The sequence below is a fragment of the Sorex fumeus genome, unplaced genomic scaffold, assembly GCF_029834395.1.
Source record: "Sorex fumeus unplaced genomic scaffold, SorFum_2.1 ptg000098l, whole genome shotgun sequence".
In the NCBI taxonomy this organism is placed as follows: domain Eukaryota; kingdom Metazoa; phylum Chordata; class Mammalia; order Eulipotyphla; family Soricidae; genus Sorex; species Sorex fumeus.
This window is the reverse complement of record NW_026606155.1, coordinates 152461-171038: the sequence shown is the minus strand read 5'-3', so window position 1 is coordinate 171038 and position 18578 is coordinate 152461. Positions and strand designations below refer to the sequence as shown.

General features: G+C 60.3%; 1 protein-coding gene across 1 annotated transcript in view; it reads right to left on the bottom strand.

The window, feature by feature from the left end:
* Positions 1-18578, bottom strand: part of SYNE3 (spectrin repeat containing nuclear envelope family member 3) — a 73081-nt gene that overhangs the window by 30608 nt on the left and 23895 nt on the right. The window contains exons 2-4 of the mRNA XM_056133778.1: positions 2471-2626; positions 1716-1888; positions 495-804 (exon numbers count right to left, since the gene is read on the bottom strand). Of these exons, the coding sequence (XP_055989753.1) occupies positions 495-804; positions 1716-1888; positions 2471-2614 (627 nt within the window). The 5' untranslated portion in view covers positions 2615-2626. The remainder of the gene's footprint in view (positions 1-494; positions 805-1715; positions 1889-2470; positions 2627-18578) is intronic.

Below are 18578 nucleotides of genomic sequence, written 5' to 3'. Positions count from 1 at the left end.
GAGAGAGGGAGGAGGAGGAGGAGGCAGAAAGGCCAAAGCAGAAGACTCAAAGAGACAAAGAGGAGTCAGGCAGATGGAAGCATCTAGACCTGGCTGATGGTGAGCACTTATAGAGAGGGTGTCATATGTACTAAGCACCTAGTAACTCTGGGCATGGGGGTGCTGGTTGCAGGTGAGGGGTGGGTGGACAGTGGAGGAGGGGTGGGAGGGTACGTAGAAGGTGGTGGGTGCTGAGACTCGTAGTCGGTGGGTGGGTGAGGTGGGCGGTGGAGGAGATTAAGTGTCTGGGGAGATGAGGGGAGTCGGTGGGAGGCCAAGGACGGGTGAGGGCTGGGGGAAGGGTGAGGAGAGTCAGGCCAGCGGATGGGGTGAGTGGAGGCCTGGTGGGCTGCTAGGAGGCAGAGGCGGAGGCCGGTGGGCCTCGTGGGTGGGCAAGCGGCCGCGGGTGTGGACAGCCGTGGGCGCACAGCTGGGGGCTTCCGGCCGCGTCTCACCTGGGCCTTGGCCTTGACCGCGTTGTACTGGGCCTGGATCTGCTTCTGCGCGCTCTCGTCCACGCTGGGGTCCTCGATCCTGTCGAACAGGGCGGCCGCCTCATCCAGCAGCCGCTCCAGGAGCGCGGCCTGCTGGCCCACGTGGTCCCGCAGCACCTGCGCGTGGCTGAGCTGCCACTGCTTCTCGCGCAGGCCCAGCTGCAGCTCGGCCGGGGGCGCCAGCGCCACCTCCATCTTCTGGAACCAGCAGTAGAACTCGTCCCGTGCCAGCAGGTACTCGCTCCAGTGCAGCCACACCCACTCGAGCCGGCTGCGGAGGGACACAGCGTGAGGGGCTGCGGGTGGGGGGTGGGGGTCCTGGGTCCCACCACCCCAGGTCCCCAGATGGCGCAGCGCCCACACCCACTCAAGAACCACCAACCCCATGCTGCACCCTGACTTCCAACCCTCAGGCCCACCGGTTCCCCGCTTGATTCTCCCTGCATGTCACCCATCACCTGGGCGCATCATCCAAGGACACAGTTCCTGCAGGGGATAGGGGTGCAGGGAACTGCAGTGCCTGAACCCAGGGTCCCCTCCCAGTGTGAGCAGGCCGGGCACGGGGTCACGAGGATAAGCATCCAGGCCACAGCGGGGACTGTAGCCAGGACACAGGGGTGCCCGACACCCACTGAGAGATGGCCTCGGTTTCCCCGTCTGTCCAGCCCATATCAGGTCGCTTGGTTTGGGGTTGTGAAAGGCAGGCAGCCCTGAGCAGAGGCCCACGCAGCACCCTCGCTGCACAAAGGTGCAGGGTGAGCTGCTGCTCTGTGGGTCTGTGGCACACGCAGCTCCATCTTGTATGTCCCTGACATCCTCCTGCTAACCTTCAAGGAGGAACTGATGAAACCCCACTGTCTAGAGGAGCAGCCGGAGGCTCAGAGAGGTCAAGTAAACTTCCCCAGGGCCGCACAGCAGGGAAGCCATAGAGGAAGAGGCAGCCGCAGGAGCTTTGAACAACTTCCCCTCTCCCCCACCCTGGTTCCTGCTGTAGGCAGAGAGTCTGGACCCACATGTGAACCCGGACAGTGGCCTGTTCACTCCAGAACAGCTCAGTTCTCCTGCCCAAGGGTGCCAGGGCCCCTCCATCGGGAATTCTGGGTAAGCCCCGGAAGGGGCAGTGTCTGACGGGCAGCAAAGGGAGGCAGGGCTGGCCTGGTCCCCCAGGCCCCAGGCTGGTACCTGTGGCAGTGCGTCATGTAGGTGGTTGTCTCCTCCCACTCGGCCTTGATGGCCCCCAGCTGGGCCAGGACCTCGGGCCTCTTGGAGTCGGGGCAGGAGGCCAGGAGGCCCTCGGCCGCTCGCAACACCAGCTCCACCTTCATGTTCCCCTCTGGCTCCAGCTGGCAGATTTTCTGTGGGGACACAAAGGCCAGATCCCAGGCATGAGGGGGCCCCCCGGCAGGGCCGGACAGTGCGGGGGTCTGAGAGGGATGCGGCCCTGCCCCCTCATCCCCGGGAGCTGGAACAAGAGCGGCCGGATGGGGCGGAGGGGTGCGATGGTGGAGCTGAGCGCTGAGTGCTAGCTCTTGGGGGAGGGGGTCTGTCTGCTGGCCCTGAGACTCCCCCGACCCCCCCCCCCACGTCCCCACGCGGCCCCCCGCTAGCTGCGTGAGCTCAGACCAGTTTCCTGAACTCTTCGGACTCAGTGTTCAGGCCTGGGAAATGGGGGTATCGATGGCTGCAGATTCCTGGGGCTCCCCCAGAATGAGAGGACCACGCACAGGCTCTGTGTCTCTCAGGGCTACGGCAGGGAGCGACCCCCCAGGGAGTGCCCCCAGCGGTCCTGCTCCCTGGTGCCGGAACCCCGACACAGGCCGGCCTGGGGGACAGTGGGTACCCTCAGAGGGTGGGGCCCTGGTGGCGTGTGGGACGGGAGAGACGGCTGCTCTGCTCCACGCGGGGAAGCACCGGGCAGGGCCACCCCTGGGACCTACCTCGGTCTCCCGCAGCCTGGCCTCCAGCGCCGCGCGGGGCCCCTGCGTGTCGTCGTTGAGCCGCAGCCGCTCCTGCACCGCCTCCATCCAGGCCCGGGCGTCCGCCAAGCTCCGGTCGAAGCTGGCCTGCGGCTGCCCCGTCATGGCACCTGCGGGCTGGGGACAGGAGCCCGTGAGAAGGGGGAGCAGCCAGGAGACAACAGTGACCCGGGGGAAACTGAGACCCAGAACAGCCATGAGCCGGGGGACACCGAGACCCAGGGGACAGTTATGACTCAGGGGACAGTCGTGACCCAGGGGACAGTCGTGATCCGGGGCCAGCTGTGACCCATGGGACAGCCATGACCCAGGGGACAGCCATGACCCAGGGGACAGTCGTGACCCAGGGGACAGTCGTGACCCAGAGGACAGCTGTGACTCAGGGGACAGTCGTGACCCAGAGGACAGCTGTGACTCAGGGGACAGTCGTGACCCAGAGGACAGCTGTGACCCAGGGGACAGTCGTGACCCAGGGGACAGTTATGACCCAGGGGACAGTTGTGACCCAGGGGACAGTTGTGACCCAGGGGACAGCCATGACCCAGGGGACAGCCATGACCCAGGGGATAGCTGTGACCCAGGGGATAGTTGTGACCCAGGGGACAGCCGTGATCCGGGGCCAGCTGTGACCCATGGGACAGCCATGACCCAGGGGACAGCCATGACCCAGGGGACAGTCGTGATCCGGGGGACAGTCGTGATCCGGGGCCAGCTGTGACCCATGGGACAGCCATGACCCAGGGGACAGCCGTGACCCAGGGGACAGTCGTGACCCAGAGGACAGCTGTGACTCAGGGGACAGTCGTGACCCAGAGGACAGCTGTGACTCAGGGGACAGTCGTGACCCAGAGGACAGCTGTGACCCAGGGGACAGCCGTGATCTAGGGGACAGTTATGACCCAGGGGACAGTTGTGACCCAGGGGACAGTTGTGACCCAGGGGACAGTTGTGACCCAGGGAACAGTTATGACCCACGGGACAGTCGTGACCCAGGGGACAGTTGTGATCCAGGGGACAGCTGTGATCCAGGGGACAGTCGTGACCCAGGGGACAGTTATGACCCAGGGGATAGTCATGACCCTGGGGATAACTGTGACCCAGGGGATAGTTGTGACCCAGGGGACAGCCGTGACCCAAGGGACAGCCATGACCCAGGGGATAGCTGTGACCCAGGAGACAGTTGTGACCCAGGGGACAGCCGTGACTCAGGGGACAGTTGTGACCCAAGGGACAGTCGTGATCCAGGGGACAATTGTGACCCAGGGAACAGTTGTGATCCAGGGGACAGTCGTGACCCAGGGGACAGTTGTGACCCAGGGGACAGTTATAACCTAGGGGATGCCATGGCCCAGGGGACAGTTATGACCCAGGGGACAGCTATGATGCAGGGGACAGTTATGACCCAGGGAACAGTTATAACCCAGGGGACGCTGTGACCTAGGGAACAGTTATGACCCAGGGGATGCCACGACCCAGGGGACGCCATGGTGCAGGGAACAGCTTTCAGCAGTGATTGTCCACACTGGCGCAGCAGTCAAGGCGATAGGGCTTGCCTGGCGGGATGGAGCCAGGAGAGAAGATCAGGTCTGGCCCCTCCTGCAGGAACTGGCCCTGCCCGGGGACACAGGTGGCCAGCTCCCTGCTGACTGGCCGTGGGTACAGGGCAAGTCTGCCATCCCACAGCTCACAGCACCTCCAAATAAAGATCCTGGACCCCTCAAGTCTGAGCCATGGAGGGAATCTGGCCTGGATGGTGCCTGAACTGGGTTCTGAGCATCGGCAGAGTGGACAGCGCCCCTGCCGCTCCCCCGAGACTCACCGCCCAGCTTGGGGGTTCGGGCCACTGCTTTCCCACCCACCAGACCCTCGGCAGCCTCTGGGCCCCCCTGTCTCCCCCACTGGACCCCCAGGCCCCGTGGCCTCCTGGCAGCCACTGGCAGTCGACCGGCTTAGCCTTGGGTGGATATGCCCACCCCTGGGCTACTGGCAGGGGCCCAGCGACACCAAAGCCCGTCAGACAACCCGCAGCTGCACTGACCCCAGTGGCTTTGTGCTTGTGGCTGAGACCCAGGGACAGCCATGACCCAGGGGACAACGAGACCCAGGGGACAGCCATGACCCAGGGGACAACGAGACCCAGGGGACAGCCAGAAGCACAAAGCCACCAGGGTCCCCTGGGACTGTCCAGAAACTCCCCGAGGTTCGGACTGTCCACTTGTCACTGTGTGCAGGGCCTGGGTCCAGCATAGCCATGACCCCCACCCACCCCAGCAGGCACTGCCAAGGCCACCCACATGGCCCATGTGACACAGAGTGGAAGGCACCGCAAACCAACCACGGCCTTTGCTGTTAATGGAACCATGGTGGAGAGGGTAGATCTCTGGTGTCCCCACATCTGCTGGGCACCTGATCAGCTCTGGCTGACCCCAGCACCACGCATGGTCCCCCGAGCACTGATGGGAGGAATCCGGAACACAGAGCCAGGATTAAGTCCTGAACACTGCTGGGCATGACTTCAAAGCAAAAGCAAAGCAAACAAAACAAAAAAAACTGGAAGCAACAGAAGTCTGATAATGGGGGAATTCCTTCAGCACTGTGTGGTCTGCTCGAGCCTTGGAGATGGCACAGGGGCTGTGATGATGGAGGCCAGAGAGAACAGGACCCGGGGTAACATGCAGAGCCGGAACCCAGAACGGAGGCTACATTTGTCCTTACCCTTAGGGTAATGCTGAGGGGCCCAGGAGGGTTCAAGCCATGCCCATGCCCGTACCTGAAGCACCCCCTAGGCCCCTGGTCTCAGCCATCCTCTCTCTGGTTGTGTGGTTCTCAAGAGGCCACTTAAAGCCACTTAATGGTGCGTAGCTGTGGGAGTTTTTCTGCCCCTTATTTTCCCTGTAATTGCTTTGTGAATCTGGTAAAGGTAAAGGTAAAGGCCCTCCCGTTGATCGTCGATTTGCTCGAGCGGGCCCAGTAACGTCTCCATTGGAGACTTTGTTGTTACTGTGTCTGGCATATCGAATACTCTCGGTAGCTTGCCGGGCTCTCCGAGAGGGGCGGAGGAATCGAACTCGGGTCGGCCATGTTGGCCGCTTGTAAGGTGAACGCCCTACCGCTGTGCTATCGCTCCAGCCCTGTAGTTGAGTTTATTTTGTATTGCCTTGTGTTTGTTTGAGGGCCACACCCAGGGGTGCTTCTCCAGGCTCAGGGCTCCTCCCAGGCGGGGGCAGGTGGCAGGTGGGGGACTGAGGATCAAACCTGGGCTCTCTGCTTGCAAAGCACAGGTTTGATCCCCTGCAGGAAGGCATATGGCCGCCCTCGGGCCCCGCGGGAAGCCCAAGGTGGTCAAAAAGAGAACCAAGAAATTCATCAGGTACCAGCCCAACCACTCCATCAAGGTGAATCAATTGGCAGAAGTCCAGAGGCATGGACAGCCGTCTGCACTGGACACTCGGGGGCAGAAGCTGATGCCCACATCAGTTCTGGGAGCACAAAGAAGACAGCCCATACTGCCCAGTGGCTTACAGAAGTTTCCAGTCTACAATATCAAGGACCTCGGCATGCTGCTGACATGCAACAAATCTCACTGGGCTGAGATTGCCCTAATGGCTCCTTGGAGCATCACAAAGTGAGTGTGCAAAGAGCAGCCCAGCTGGTCATCTGTGTCACAGCGGAGAAAGTGACAGACAGAAACATTATGTTGTGTCAATAAGGCTGTGCGCCCACACGCGCGCGCACACACACACACACACAAACACACACACACACAAACACACACAAGCACACACACACACAAGCATGCGCACACATGCCCACACACACGAGCACACATACACACATGCGTGTGCACACACACTCGTGCACACACCCAAGCATGCACAAACGTGTGCTTGCACACATACAAGCACGCGCACACACACACAAGCATGCATACAGACGTGTGCTCACACACACGCACAAAAGCAAATGCACACACACACACACACACACACACACACACAAGCACGCATGCGCCGTAGCCCGCTGAGTTCTCCAACCCTGTTTGTTCAGTTTTAAAGTCATGATGATTGGAGCTGGAGCAATAGCACAGCGGGTAGGGCATTTGCCTTGCACGCAGTCAACCCAAGTTCGATTCCCAGCATCCCATATGGTCCCCCGAGTACCTCCAGGAGTGATTCCTGAGTGCAAAGCCAGGAGTAACTCCTGAGCATCGCCGGGTGTGACCCAAAAAGCAAAATAAATAAATAAATAAATAAAAGTCATGATGATTGAGGGGCTGAAGCCCTTGTACAGCAGGCAAAACCAAGTTCAACCTCCCCCTCCTACAGGGTCCCTGGAGCCCACCAGGAATAATCCCTGAGTGTTTGTTTTTGTTTGCTGTGTCAGCAATAAACCCTGAGTACATGTTTGCAAAGCCAGGAGTGTACCCAAAACAAAACAAAACTGTGATGTGGTGATTGTGGGACTGATTGTGGGACTGATCTCAGGCACTGTAGGTGCCGTGAGCACTACAGGAGTCACCCCCAAGTGCCAAGCCGGGAGTCGCCCCTGAGCATGGTCAGGTGTATCCCCTGGTGAAAACATGGCACTATAAGCCCGTTTCTACACACTGGCTGGCCTTCCGCCGAGCCGCCTGGAAATCGCGCGCTCTCGCCAGGCCTGCAGTGGGCGGGTCTTGCTGCTAGACACGCAAGCGGGGAGGGGGGTCACGGCTCTGCCCAAGAGGGGCCCCCCGTTCCCAGCCCGGCCTCCCCACGTGTTGTTTTTCTGGCAGGGCTATTCTGGTGTTTTTCTAACAACTTAATATGTTCCCTGCAGCCACTCCCTGCCTTTGAATGCTGCTTTTGAAGCTCCCACTAGAATGTGCGAGCTTTAAATGGGTTCATTGTGGCTTTAATCTCTGCTCTGGTGTGGGGCTGGGTTGCCGTCCAACCACTCGCCTTTTAGTTTTATAAAGCGAGGCGTGGGAGGGGCCCCACAGCTCCCAGGGTTTCAGATGGCCCCTAAGGGCGGGCTCGGGAAGACCCTTTGGGTCTCAGGACCCCCAAACCCCCCATCCCAGACTGCATCAGATAAAATACACGAGGGACAGTGGAACAGAGGGGACTGGGGTGGGCCTCAGCACCCCGGCTCAGCGCTGGGCGAGCCTGCAAAGATCTCGAGCCCCGGCCGCCTCACGCTCTGCCCAGTTGGCACCACTGCTGTGACACACAGAGGAATTCTGCCCCGGTCACTGAAGCGGCCGTGCGGGCACGTGGCCTGCGGGGGCTGGGGTGCTTGGGGGTTTGGGGTGAATCTGGGTGGTCTTTGGCAGCCCCTCTCAGATAAAGGCTTCCCATGCCAGGAGTAAAAGACAGCCACCGCAGCTGGAGACATAGGCGAGCGGGTTGGGCGTTTGCCACGTACGCGGCAGACCCAGGTTCAATCCCCGGAACCCCATAGGGTCCCTGGGCACCTCCAGGAGGAATCCCTGAGCAGGAGTAAGCCCTGAGCATAGCCAGACGTGGTGCTCAAAATAAAACAGCCACAAAAAAAAAAAAACTTAAATAAAGTAAAAAGAAATAAAAGGCAGTTTGTGAAGAAAAACCAGCTATTTGGAACACTAACTGAATTCTTTTTTTTTCTCGCTTTTTGGGTCATACCTGGTGACACACAGGGGTTACTCCTGGCTTTGCACTCAGGAATTACTCCTGGCAGTGTTCAGGGGACCCTATGGGGTGCTGGGAATCGAACACGGGTCGGCCGCATGCAAGGCAAATGCCCTTCTTGCTGTGCTATCGCTCCAGCCCCTGGTAACTGAATTCTTGAGAAACGCACACACTGGCACTCTCACTCCTTGGATTGACACGCTGGAGAGCCAGAGTGACAACCTGAGAATGTCAGTCAGCTCAGACCCCAAGATGTGGGGGGCAGGGCCACAATGGAACTACCCACCCGCCACCCCCAAGCCCTGAGACCCCCAGCCCCTCTCAGAGACCTCCACCCAAACCACAAAGAACAGACGGGCACAAGGGAAAGTCATGAATGCTGCTGGTGGGGGTTTCATTTTGCATAAAATTAGAGGCTAGTCAGTAATGTCTCCATTGGAGACTTTGTTGTTACTGTGTCTGGCATAGCGAATACTCTCGGTAGCTTGCCGGGCTCTCCGAGAGGGGCGGAGGAATCGAACTCGGGTCGGCCATGTTGGCCGCTTGTAAGGCGAACGCCCTACCCGCTGTGCTATGGCTCCAGCCAGCCAAGGACATGGGTCACTGCTGTTGCTATGCTGTCTCCTAGGGGTGAGGGTCCTCTCAACCCTCTGGGAGCTAGTGGAAAGAAGCATCTGGGTTTTTCGTGTGTCTGTTTAAGGCCACAGTCAAAGATGCTCTGGCCTTAGTCCTGGCTCTGCACTCGGGAATCACTCCGGGGGTACTGAGGGACCATATGCAATGCCGGGGATTGAACTCGGGTTGGCTGCATGCAAGGCAAATGCCCTCCGCACTGTGCTATGGCTCCGGCCCCAAGAAGCGTCTGGAGGACCACGGTGTAGACAAGTTCGAGATCATAAAGCAAACTGCTGCGTCACCCACAGAGGGACCTGGCAGGTGGACACCCTCGGCAGCCGGGGGAGGAGGACGCTCATGTGGCCGGGCGGGTGATGGGGTTTGGGGGGCCCGTTCCCTGATGAAGGAAGTTGCTGGTTGTCCCAGGAACTCAGCGGGGTTTCTTCCTTCTCAGTTTTCACCCTGTGGCCCACGCTTTGCCTGAGGTGGCAGCTGTGTGTGTGTGTGTGTGTGTGTGTGTGTGTGTGTGTGTGTGTGGTCCAGGTCCCGGAGCTGCCTATGGCCGATTCTGTGAGCAATGTCGGGAACAGCCCCAAGCAACACTGGGCATGTGCCCCCCCCAACCCCCCACTTACAAACCTGAACCTTCGTTACCCATTTCAGAGTGTGGATACAACCCTGTCTTCAAAGGGACCCTGTGTCCAGCCTCCTTTTTCCCATACGTGGCAGCCACAGGGCACTGCAGACCTGGGTCCCTGAAGCAGGGCCATGAATGCAGAACCCAGAATGGGTTGGGGCAAGAGCCACACTGCCTGCAAAGACATGTCCCCCCACCCCGCCTGTCCTAGGGCGGTCAGGAGGCTGCTCTTTAAGCTCTGTGGGTCACACACAAGCTCTGCTGAGCATTCCTTGGTCTTTCTAACCCCTTAGGGAATGCTCTTAGCTCATATTACTTGTGGCTGGATTTGGCCTGCTGACCGCTGTCCACTATCCAGAGAGTAGGAGGCTGTAGGAAAGCGCCAAGTGGTGGGCGATGTCGGCGACCCACGGGTCAGCCTGGGCCCAGCAGGTGGTCTCAGCCTCACTGCTCACTGGCTGTGTGATGTCTGGCCAGGTCCTTAACTTCTCTGACTCAGTCTCCCCTGGAAGACGGACTGTCCGGTCATTCAAGTCACCATCACAAAACACCAGCAGTGGGCTGGAGCGATAGCACAGCGGGTAGGGCGTTTGCCTTGCACGCGGCCAACCCGGGTTCGATTCCCAGCATCCCATATGGTCCCCTGAGCACTGCCAGGAGTAATTCCTGAGTACAGAGCCAGGAGTAAACCCTGTGCATCGCCGGGCGTGACCCAAAAAGCAAAAAACAAACAAACAAACAAACAAACAAAAAACAGCGATTTCTCCACCCCCCACTGTGGATGCTGAGTCTGAGATAGGGGGGGCAGTGTGGTGGGCATGGGGGGTCACAGACTTCTCCCTGTGCCCTCAGCAGGCAGAAGGGCAGTGAGGGGTCTCCACGAGCTCTCGCTCCAGGACACTAGTCCTGCCCCCTGGGCTGCCCCCCATTGGCCTGCCCGGTCACACTGAGGGTCTGAATTGGGGGTCCCCAGAGAGTCAAAGCGTGAGCGCAAGACCTAGACTCGAGCCCCCCTGTGCCGAGTACCCACCTTGGAAGCAGTTCCTTTCCACACCCCACCACCAGGGTTCGGGCGGGGGGGGGGGTTCCTTCCCTATTCCCCCCCTGCCCTCCCCATGCCAGTCACCCTCCTGAGGATTAGGCTTGGGGACAGTGCCTCTCCGGTTCTGTGTCCAGGGAGGGGCGCATGGGCCTCAGGGCCACATGGCAGGGGCTGGTCTCCTGGCTGGGGGTGGGAGTGGGGTCAGGGGTCTGCATGTCTAAGGCACAGCAGGGGTGGGGGTAGGATGGGGAGGGAGCTCAGAGGAACGGGGCGGGGGTGGGGTGGGGGGGGAATGACAGGAATGGAAGGTAGGCTACCACGGGAAGGGCAGGGGTCAGACCTAAGTCACAGGAAGCCAGGAAGCCCCTGAGAGCTCAGGGGGTGGGTTAAGGTGTGGGGGGTGCCGGGCAGGCCCCCTGTGTGGATAGGAGGGCAGCGGGCAGCTCATGGGCCCAGGAGACAGGGCAGGACAGGACGGTGGCACATTCATCTTTGGCAAATCTGCTCCCCTTCTTCATGTGTCCAATGTGCATGGCTGGCATAAAGGAAATGATGTTTCTCCAAATATTTGTACCCCCACTCAAAAAAAAAAAAACTAGCTAAGAGATAGGACAGCAGGTAGAGCGCTTGCCCGGTGAAATAGTCAGCCTGGGCTCAATCCTCAGTACCCCATGTGGTCCCCTGAGCCCCACCAGGAGTGATCCCTGAGCATAGAGCCAGGAGCAAGCCCTGAGCACTGCCAAGTGGGGCCCCAAAACAAAACGAGAGAGAGAGAGAGAGAGAGAAAGAAGAAAGAAGAAAGAAAGAAAGAAAGAAAGAAAGAAAGAAAGAAAGAGAAAGAGGGACTGGAGAGACAGCACAGCGGGTAGGGCGTTTGCCTTGCATGCGGCCAACTCGAGTTCGATTCCCAGCATCCCGTATGGTCCCCTAAGCACCGCCAGGGTTGACTCCTGAGTGCAGAGCCAGTAGTAAACCCTGTGCATCGCCAACAAGCAAAAAAAAAAAAAAAAAAAAAAAGAGAGAGAAAGGAAAGAAAGAATGAAAGAGTAGAAAGATAAAGAGAGAAAGAAAGGGCCCAAAAGGATAGTACAGAGGGTAGGGCACTTGCCTAGCATACGACTGACCTGGGTTCTATCCCAGGTATCCTGTATGGTCCCCCGAGCCCTGACAGGAGTGATTCCTGAGTGCAGAGCCAGGAGTACTTCCAGTTGTGGCCCATAAAACAAAAAAGGAAAGAAAAGGAAAACAAAAATTTTTAATTAGCTGTTTTCATGTCCAGGCCCCTTCTTGGTAAACAGTCCTGGGGTGTGGCTGGAATGGGAGACTCCAGGTGTCCCAGCTGTCCAGGAGGAAGGTGGCAGCACTGCATGGCCAGAAGATGGAGGGAAACGGCCTGGGCTGATTGCAAAGGACAGCGGCAGGAAGACAATAGGCTCCGTGAGGCACAAACCGGGTGGGGCGGGGGGGGGGGGGGGGGGGGGGGATGGGGGCAGACCAGGAGTAGCCTGGAGGTGGGCCCAGGGGTCACACCAAAGCAGGCGGACCCTGTCACCAACCCACAAAGCACATGTCGCTCCCCAAGGCCACGGGCTAAGCCACTGCTTTCCCAGGAGTGCACCATGAGAGGATGCGTCTAGAGAAGCTTCTGGAACCTGCATCCCTGCCCTGAACAGCAGAAGGGAAGACACTGGGGAGCATCCCTGCAGGAGAGCCAGGGAGGAGAAGCAGGGACCAGCTCACAGCCCCAGGCACGTCTCCAGCCTTCACCCCGGCACCTGCAGCCCCCCACACAGAGGAGACATCCCAGCCCGATCACCAGCACCCTAAAATTGAGAATCGAAGGACCACAGGAGGACCGTGAAGTGACCCAGCACCAAGTCTTGTGAGAGACTCCCGAGTTTGATCCCCAGCACCACAAAAAGTAAAAATCAAAGCGAACATCGGGGCTGGAGCGATGGCACAGCAGGTAGGGCATTTGCCTTGCACGTGTCTGACCTGGGTTCGATTTCCAGCATTCCATATGGTCCCCTGAGCACCGATAGGAGTAATTCCTGAGTGTATGAGCCAGGAGAAACCCCTGAGCATTGCCAGGTGTGACCCAAAAAGAAAAATAAATTAATAAAAAAAAAAGCGAACATCGCCCACTGAGCCCAGATTTGGCCTTGAACACCGAGTGCTCCTGGCGTGCACCCCACTGTACCCCCGCCCCTCAGGGCTGCCTGCCTGGAAGGGGGCCCGGGCTGTCCCCGTGGGGTGCCATCCATGTGCCTCTGAGCCCTGGGCCTCCTTCAGGTACCTGGACTAATGACAGTCTGCCATGCAGCCTGGGGCTTGCCCCTCCAACTCCGGATCCCAGGGACTTATAAAGCCCTCCCGGGGTGCCCCCACTGACCGCCAGTCCATGCTGCACGCCCCCCTCGCTCTTACTACTGCAGGTAACTGCAGGAACTGAGCAGCAGCTGGTTTTAATTCCTGCCTTTACTCCAGTGGGTTCTGGGCGGGCCCTTAAGTCACACCCAGCCCACACCAGGGGCAATCCCATCCTGGGTGGAGGCAGAGAGGGTTCCGGGGACCCCCTCCTTGGGGGCTGGTGCGAGGGTGCTGGGGACCCTCTCCCAGGGGGCACACACAGAGAGTCGTGGGGTTCCTCTCCCGGGGGGGCCACAGAAGGTCATGGGGGCCCTCTCTCGGCAGAGCACACACGGAGGGTCATGGGGTCCCTCTCCTGGGGAGCACAGACAGAGGGTTGTGGGGTCCCTCTCCTTGAGAGCACACACAGAGGGTCATGGGGTCCTTCTCCCGGGGGACACAGAGAGGGTCCTTGGAATCTTATCCTGGGGGCACTGGCCCTCAGCAGTACCACACTGCTCCCTGGACCCCCACTCTCCCCCGCTAAGTTCCTCTTACTGGCCCTCTCTGACCCAGAGCTGGGGACAGTTACGGGCTTGAGCGCACCCAGGGCCCAGGCAGGAGGGGGCGTGAGGGATATGCAGAGACCCCCAGCTCTGGGGGCCAGGCTGTGTGCACCGCTTCATAATCCTCAAAGGCCACGCTGCTCCCCAGATGAGACCAGCCGGTTTGCAGGGGCTCCGCCAGCACTGCGGAGGGGGCCCCCGCAGGGAAACTGGCCACTCTCGGGACCCCGCCTTGCCGGATGACTGTGAACCGGCGTTTTCCAGAATTTTCCAGCCACTGGAATGAACTCTGTATCAACAGACAGCAGGATGCCAAGGTTTCTGCCCAGGAAACACGGGCCTTGGCAAAGACCAATGCCTTTCCATACCCAGGGAACCAGGAGGGACAGGGAGGGGTGCCGAGAGCGGGCTGGGGGCCCAGACTAGGGGCTGCAAGAGAACAGCCTCAGGGGCGGGGCCTCACTTCCTGGGGCCCCTGTGATTGGCCCATGCAGCGGGGAAGGCAGCCAATCAAAGGCTGAGAAGGGAAGGGTTCCTGGGGGACTCCCATGGGTGTCCTGCTAGTGTCTCAGGGCATTTGAGGCCAGAGGTGGCAGGGACTGGCCAGTCACTGTGTGTCAGAGAGCGGTGGCATGGCACTGGGGGGCAGTCGGGTCCTGGCAGGGACACTGGGTGCCACTGAGCCCAAGCTCCAGGGATGCCCATGACCATGTCCTGAGCCTCCGGCCCGGAGCAGAGCATGGAGCAGGACTCGGGGGTGGTTCGCGCACTGGAACCCAGCCCAGCTTCAGGCCAGGGCATAGGAAACCCCAGGAGGCCCTAGGGGGTCTGTGAGCAGAATCTCCCAAGCACATAGCCCAAGACCCTCCACCAGGCTGGTGCCAAGGTCACTGCAGTCCCGCTCCGGACCTGAGTGCCCAGGGGCCAAGCAGCCGCCAGCACGCAGGAGGGTCCCACTTCCATGGTCCCCTGAGCACCACTGGGTATGCCCCCACCCCTGCCCCAGACCCTCGCACCTCTCCAGGGGGCAACCCAGGGGTTCCCATCCCTGCCCTCCCCACCAGATGTCCTCACGCCTCCCACCTCAGACTCCTCCCAGGAGTCAGATGCCCTCCACGCTCCAGGCCCTCTCTGGCCCAGGCAAAGGGACGATTCCAGCATGACCTGAGCCCACCAGCCCGCCCGCCCCCCCCACTTCCTCAGCATCTCCGGGACCCAGCACCCCACCCCGCCTCAACCCTAGTCCCGATTTTTCCAGTTTTTATTTGTTTGTATCAAACATTTCAAAGAATCTTGGAGGAGGGGGCTTCGGGCACCATCATAAGACCCCTCCCCTCCCCCCCCCCCCCCCCCCCCCCCCCCCCGTTCATGAGCACCCAGGCTGGGGGAAGCCAAGCCCTCACGGGGCATCTCGAGTCCCTTTTATTCATTTTCTTTTCTTTCTTTCTTTTCTTTTCTTTTTTTTTTTTTTTTGGCTTTTTGGGTCACACCTGGTGATGTACAGAGGTTACTTCTGGCTCTGCACTTAGGCATTACACCTAGCGGTGCTCAGGGAACCCTATGGGGTGTGGGGAATCGAACCCCCAGTCGGCCGCATTCAAGGCAAATGCCCTCCCCGCTGTGCTATTGCTCCAGCCCCTTTGATTCATTTTATGGGGGAGGGATACACCCCACTGTGCCCAGGGCTGACTCCTGGTTCTGGTGGAGTGGGGGGAGGAGGGCATATGGGATCCCAAGACCACGAGCAAGTCAAGCAAGCTACCTGCTGGACTATCCCTCTGGACCCCATGTTGACATCTTAAAAGAAATTGCCAAACTGTTTCCCAAGCGAGCCCCACCAGCAGGGCCTGTGGAGACCTGCATGCCCTTGGCGGCGGGCGGGCATCGTCCTGACCCTTCTCGCCCTTCTCCCTGATGGGTTATCATCTCCTGCGGTTTGATCTGCTGGGACCCAAGGGCACGCGGGCCCCGGGGACACCCTCACACAGCACCCAGACCGTGCCAGGCACCACCCGGCTCCCTGGGGCGCAGACAGGGAGTGTGGGGTGCCCGGCGCCAGGCCGGATGGCTGGAGGCAGCCGGGGGCAGGTGTTGGGAGACTCCAAGGGCGCTGCCAGCCAAGTCCCGGGACAGGCGGTTCCGGCAGGCCACATCCGGACACACTGAAACTAGAGCTGAGAGCGCGAGAAACAGCCACGGGGGCGTGAGGAGCTCGCGTGGGGGGCTCCCTGAGAAGGCAGTTCCGGGACCCGGGGCCTTCCTCCTGCAGGTCCCTGCAGAGAGCTGGGACCCTGGGGACACTGGCATGGGGTGGGGTCTCCCACATCAGCAGCCCTCACTGAACCATCTGGGCGCAGACCATCACGGGCCCCCTGGACCGGGGCCTGGCGATGTCACATCAGACCCTGACACCCACAGGCGCCTGAGCGCAGAGGCGGATGTGGACCATTGGTGAGGGCGTGGCTGAGCCAAGAGGCAGAGTTGCATGCAGAGGACGGGGTTCCGGTCCGAGAACGGCCCAGCTTAGACACCGGATCCACACCGGCTGCGGGCGGGGCAGAGCCCAAGGAGGAGCCCTTGAACCGGCAGAAGGAGCTTCAGAAACCCCGGACCTCGGGATGTGGCCCCCAGGGCCTTGCTTTAGGGAAACTCTGACCCAACTGCATTAGGTGTGTGTCTGGACTCTCGCATGCCTCCAGGGACGGGCGGGTCACTACCTCTTCTAGGCAGCCTGTCCTAACCCACACCCGCTGAGACAGAAGGAAGCCCTTGTGGGGGAGGCGGGGGAGGCCACGTCCAGACCTCAACCTGTGACGTAACAGAAGCAGAGGGTCTGTTTGGGGTCTTTTTCCCCTAGGGGCCACCGTACCTTCCAATCCTGGGGCGAGATTCAGGTGTCAGTCAATGTGCTCCTCCCCCTGTGGACTCTCATGTCTTCACAGGGTCCAGGCAGCGGGTTCAAAGGTTATCATCGTCCCCACTGCAGAGATAAGGAAACTGAGGCTCAGAGAGGCGGAGCATCTGCACTTTAAAGTCTCAGGAATGAGGCCCCGGGAGAGGCTCAAAGCACGAGTCCACCCCCCCATACACACCACCACCACCATCCCAAGGTTCCCCCAGGGCACTTGTGTTAGTGACCCTGAGCACAGGGCTAGGAGCACTGCGGGGGCGGGGGGGGGGGGGGGTGGCCGAAGAAAGCGAAGGGACTAGAAGAATTGCCAGGGGGCGAGTGGGCAGCTCAGCAGGCGGAGCACAGGGTCACAGGCAGGACGTGGGGCTCCATCCTGGTACTCAGGGGCCAAGGAGTCCTGGGGCATCCACGGGCACCAAGCCCTGAGCAGCCCCTGGGTACCATCGGGCATAACCAAGACAAAATCAAAGAAAAAAGCAGAGATTTGATGAAGGGCTGTTTTGGGGGGAAGGGCGCACAGACGTTGACGCTCAGGGGTTACTCCTGGCCTCCACTCAAAGCAGTGCCCACGGCCTCTGCTGTCCAGGGGGCCTCCACACCTGCCCTACCCTCTCTGAGCTCTAGAGGGCGCCGTCGGGGCTGCCATCATGCCCTGGGAAGGACGGACCTGACTGGGGGGTACCAAAGAGAGTCGGGTGGGGGGGGGGGGGGGGGAAATGCCACCAGTACCAAACACCCCGGGCAGGACACACCCGGTGTTCATCATCCACCGACTGGGCAGGCAGGGCTTGAAGGCCACCAGACGGGTGGGGAAACTGAGGCTCAGAGGGGCCGGCCTGGGGAATGGGCGGGCGTGTCATTGCTGGCTTGTGGTGTGCCCAGCTAGGAAGTGAGTCAGAAGCGCCAAAGAAGGGGGGGGGGGGTTCCCTTTTGAGTCAGAACAGGATTTCTCATCACACACCCGGTGGCCGGCAGAGGCAGGCGGGATGGAGGCTGCGAACCCCAGAAACTCTTGCCCAGGCCGGCATGCAAGCTCGGGGTGTCTGCCAGGGGGCCATTAGCACCTGCCCCGTCAGACCCTGAGTGAAATGCTCCCGGGTGGATAGGAAGTCCTATCCTCACTGAGGAGGGACCCCCGCAAGGGGCTCCAGGAAGTGGCAGCTGAAAGCAACCCAGCTCCCCAACTTCTCCCCTGTGAGTTCTCCTTCCCTGCAGAGGAAGGGTGTGCCCCCCCATACCCCCTGGGACCCTACAGCCGCGGGCCGGGCTGGGGTCATCTCTGCCCAGGGAGACCAGACCAGCCCAGGCCCTGCAAAGTCGCTCGATGCTTCCCGAGGAACCTCCCGACGCTTGTCCCAATCGGACCAGGCTCTGCGCCCAGAGAACCAGACGCCGGGCACAGCCTCTGGGACGGTCACGACACAACCAGGCTGAAGCTGACTGGCCAGGGCACCGGCACCTCCCCTTCCTCTTCTAGAGGACAGGCCTGGCCTCCCTCCACCCCACCCCACCCCAAGAGCCCCAGCACTGCATTTCTTTTGTTTGTTTGCTTGCGTTTGGAGTCACACCCAGAGATGCACAGGGGTTACTCCTGGCTCATGCACTCAGGAATTACTCCTGGCAGTGCTCAGGGGATGCTGGGAATCAAACCCTGGTCGTCCGCTTGCAAGGCAAACGCCCTACCCACTGTGCTATTGCTCCAGCCCCTGCACTGCATTTCTTGGGGGTCTCCGTGGAACACACTGCACAAAAGCTCCCCAGGAAGTGCTCAGCAAGTTCACTCTGCAGAAGTTCCCTGTGCTGCCTCCTCCACGGTGAGGTCTGGAGACCCCTGGTGGGCTGGGGGCGGGGGGGACAAACCCCCCCATGTCACCCCCATGGTGCCAATAACATCCATGTCTTTTTTATTGTTGGGCCACACCCAGCAGTGCTCGGGGCGCACTCCAGGCTATGTGCTCAGGAATCACCCCTGGAGGATTCTGGGGGATCCTACACAGTGCTGGGGACCTCCGTATGCCAGGCAAGTGCCTCATTCACTGCACTATCTTCCCCAGCCCCAATCACGCACGTGACTCATTGTAATAGACCCAGAATATTCCACGGAAGGGAGGACACACACTCCCCCAAACCCTTCTGCTTGCCCAGACAGTTCAAGGACACGTGGCTGCTTCATCTCCTTGGTCCTCGGGGGAGCGAGCCCCAGGCCCCCTGGAACACGCAGCAGAGCCCTCACGTGTTTGTGGGTGGTCTGGCCCACGTGGGGTCCTTCTCCCAGCTCCAAGCTTACCCTGGAGCGCCCATAGA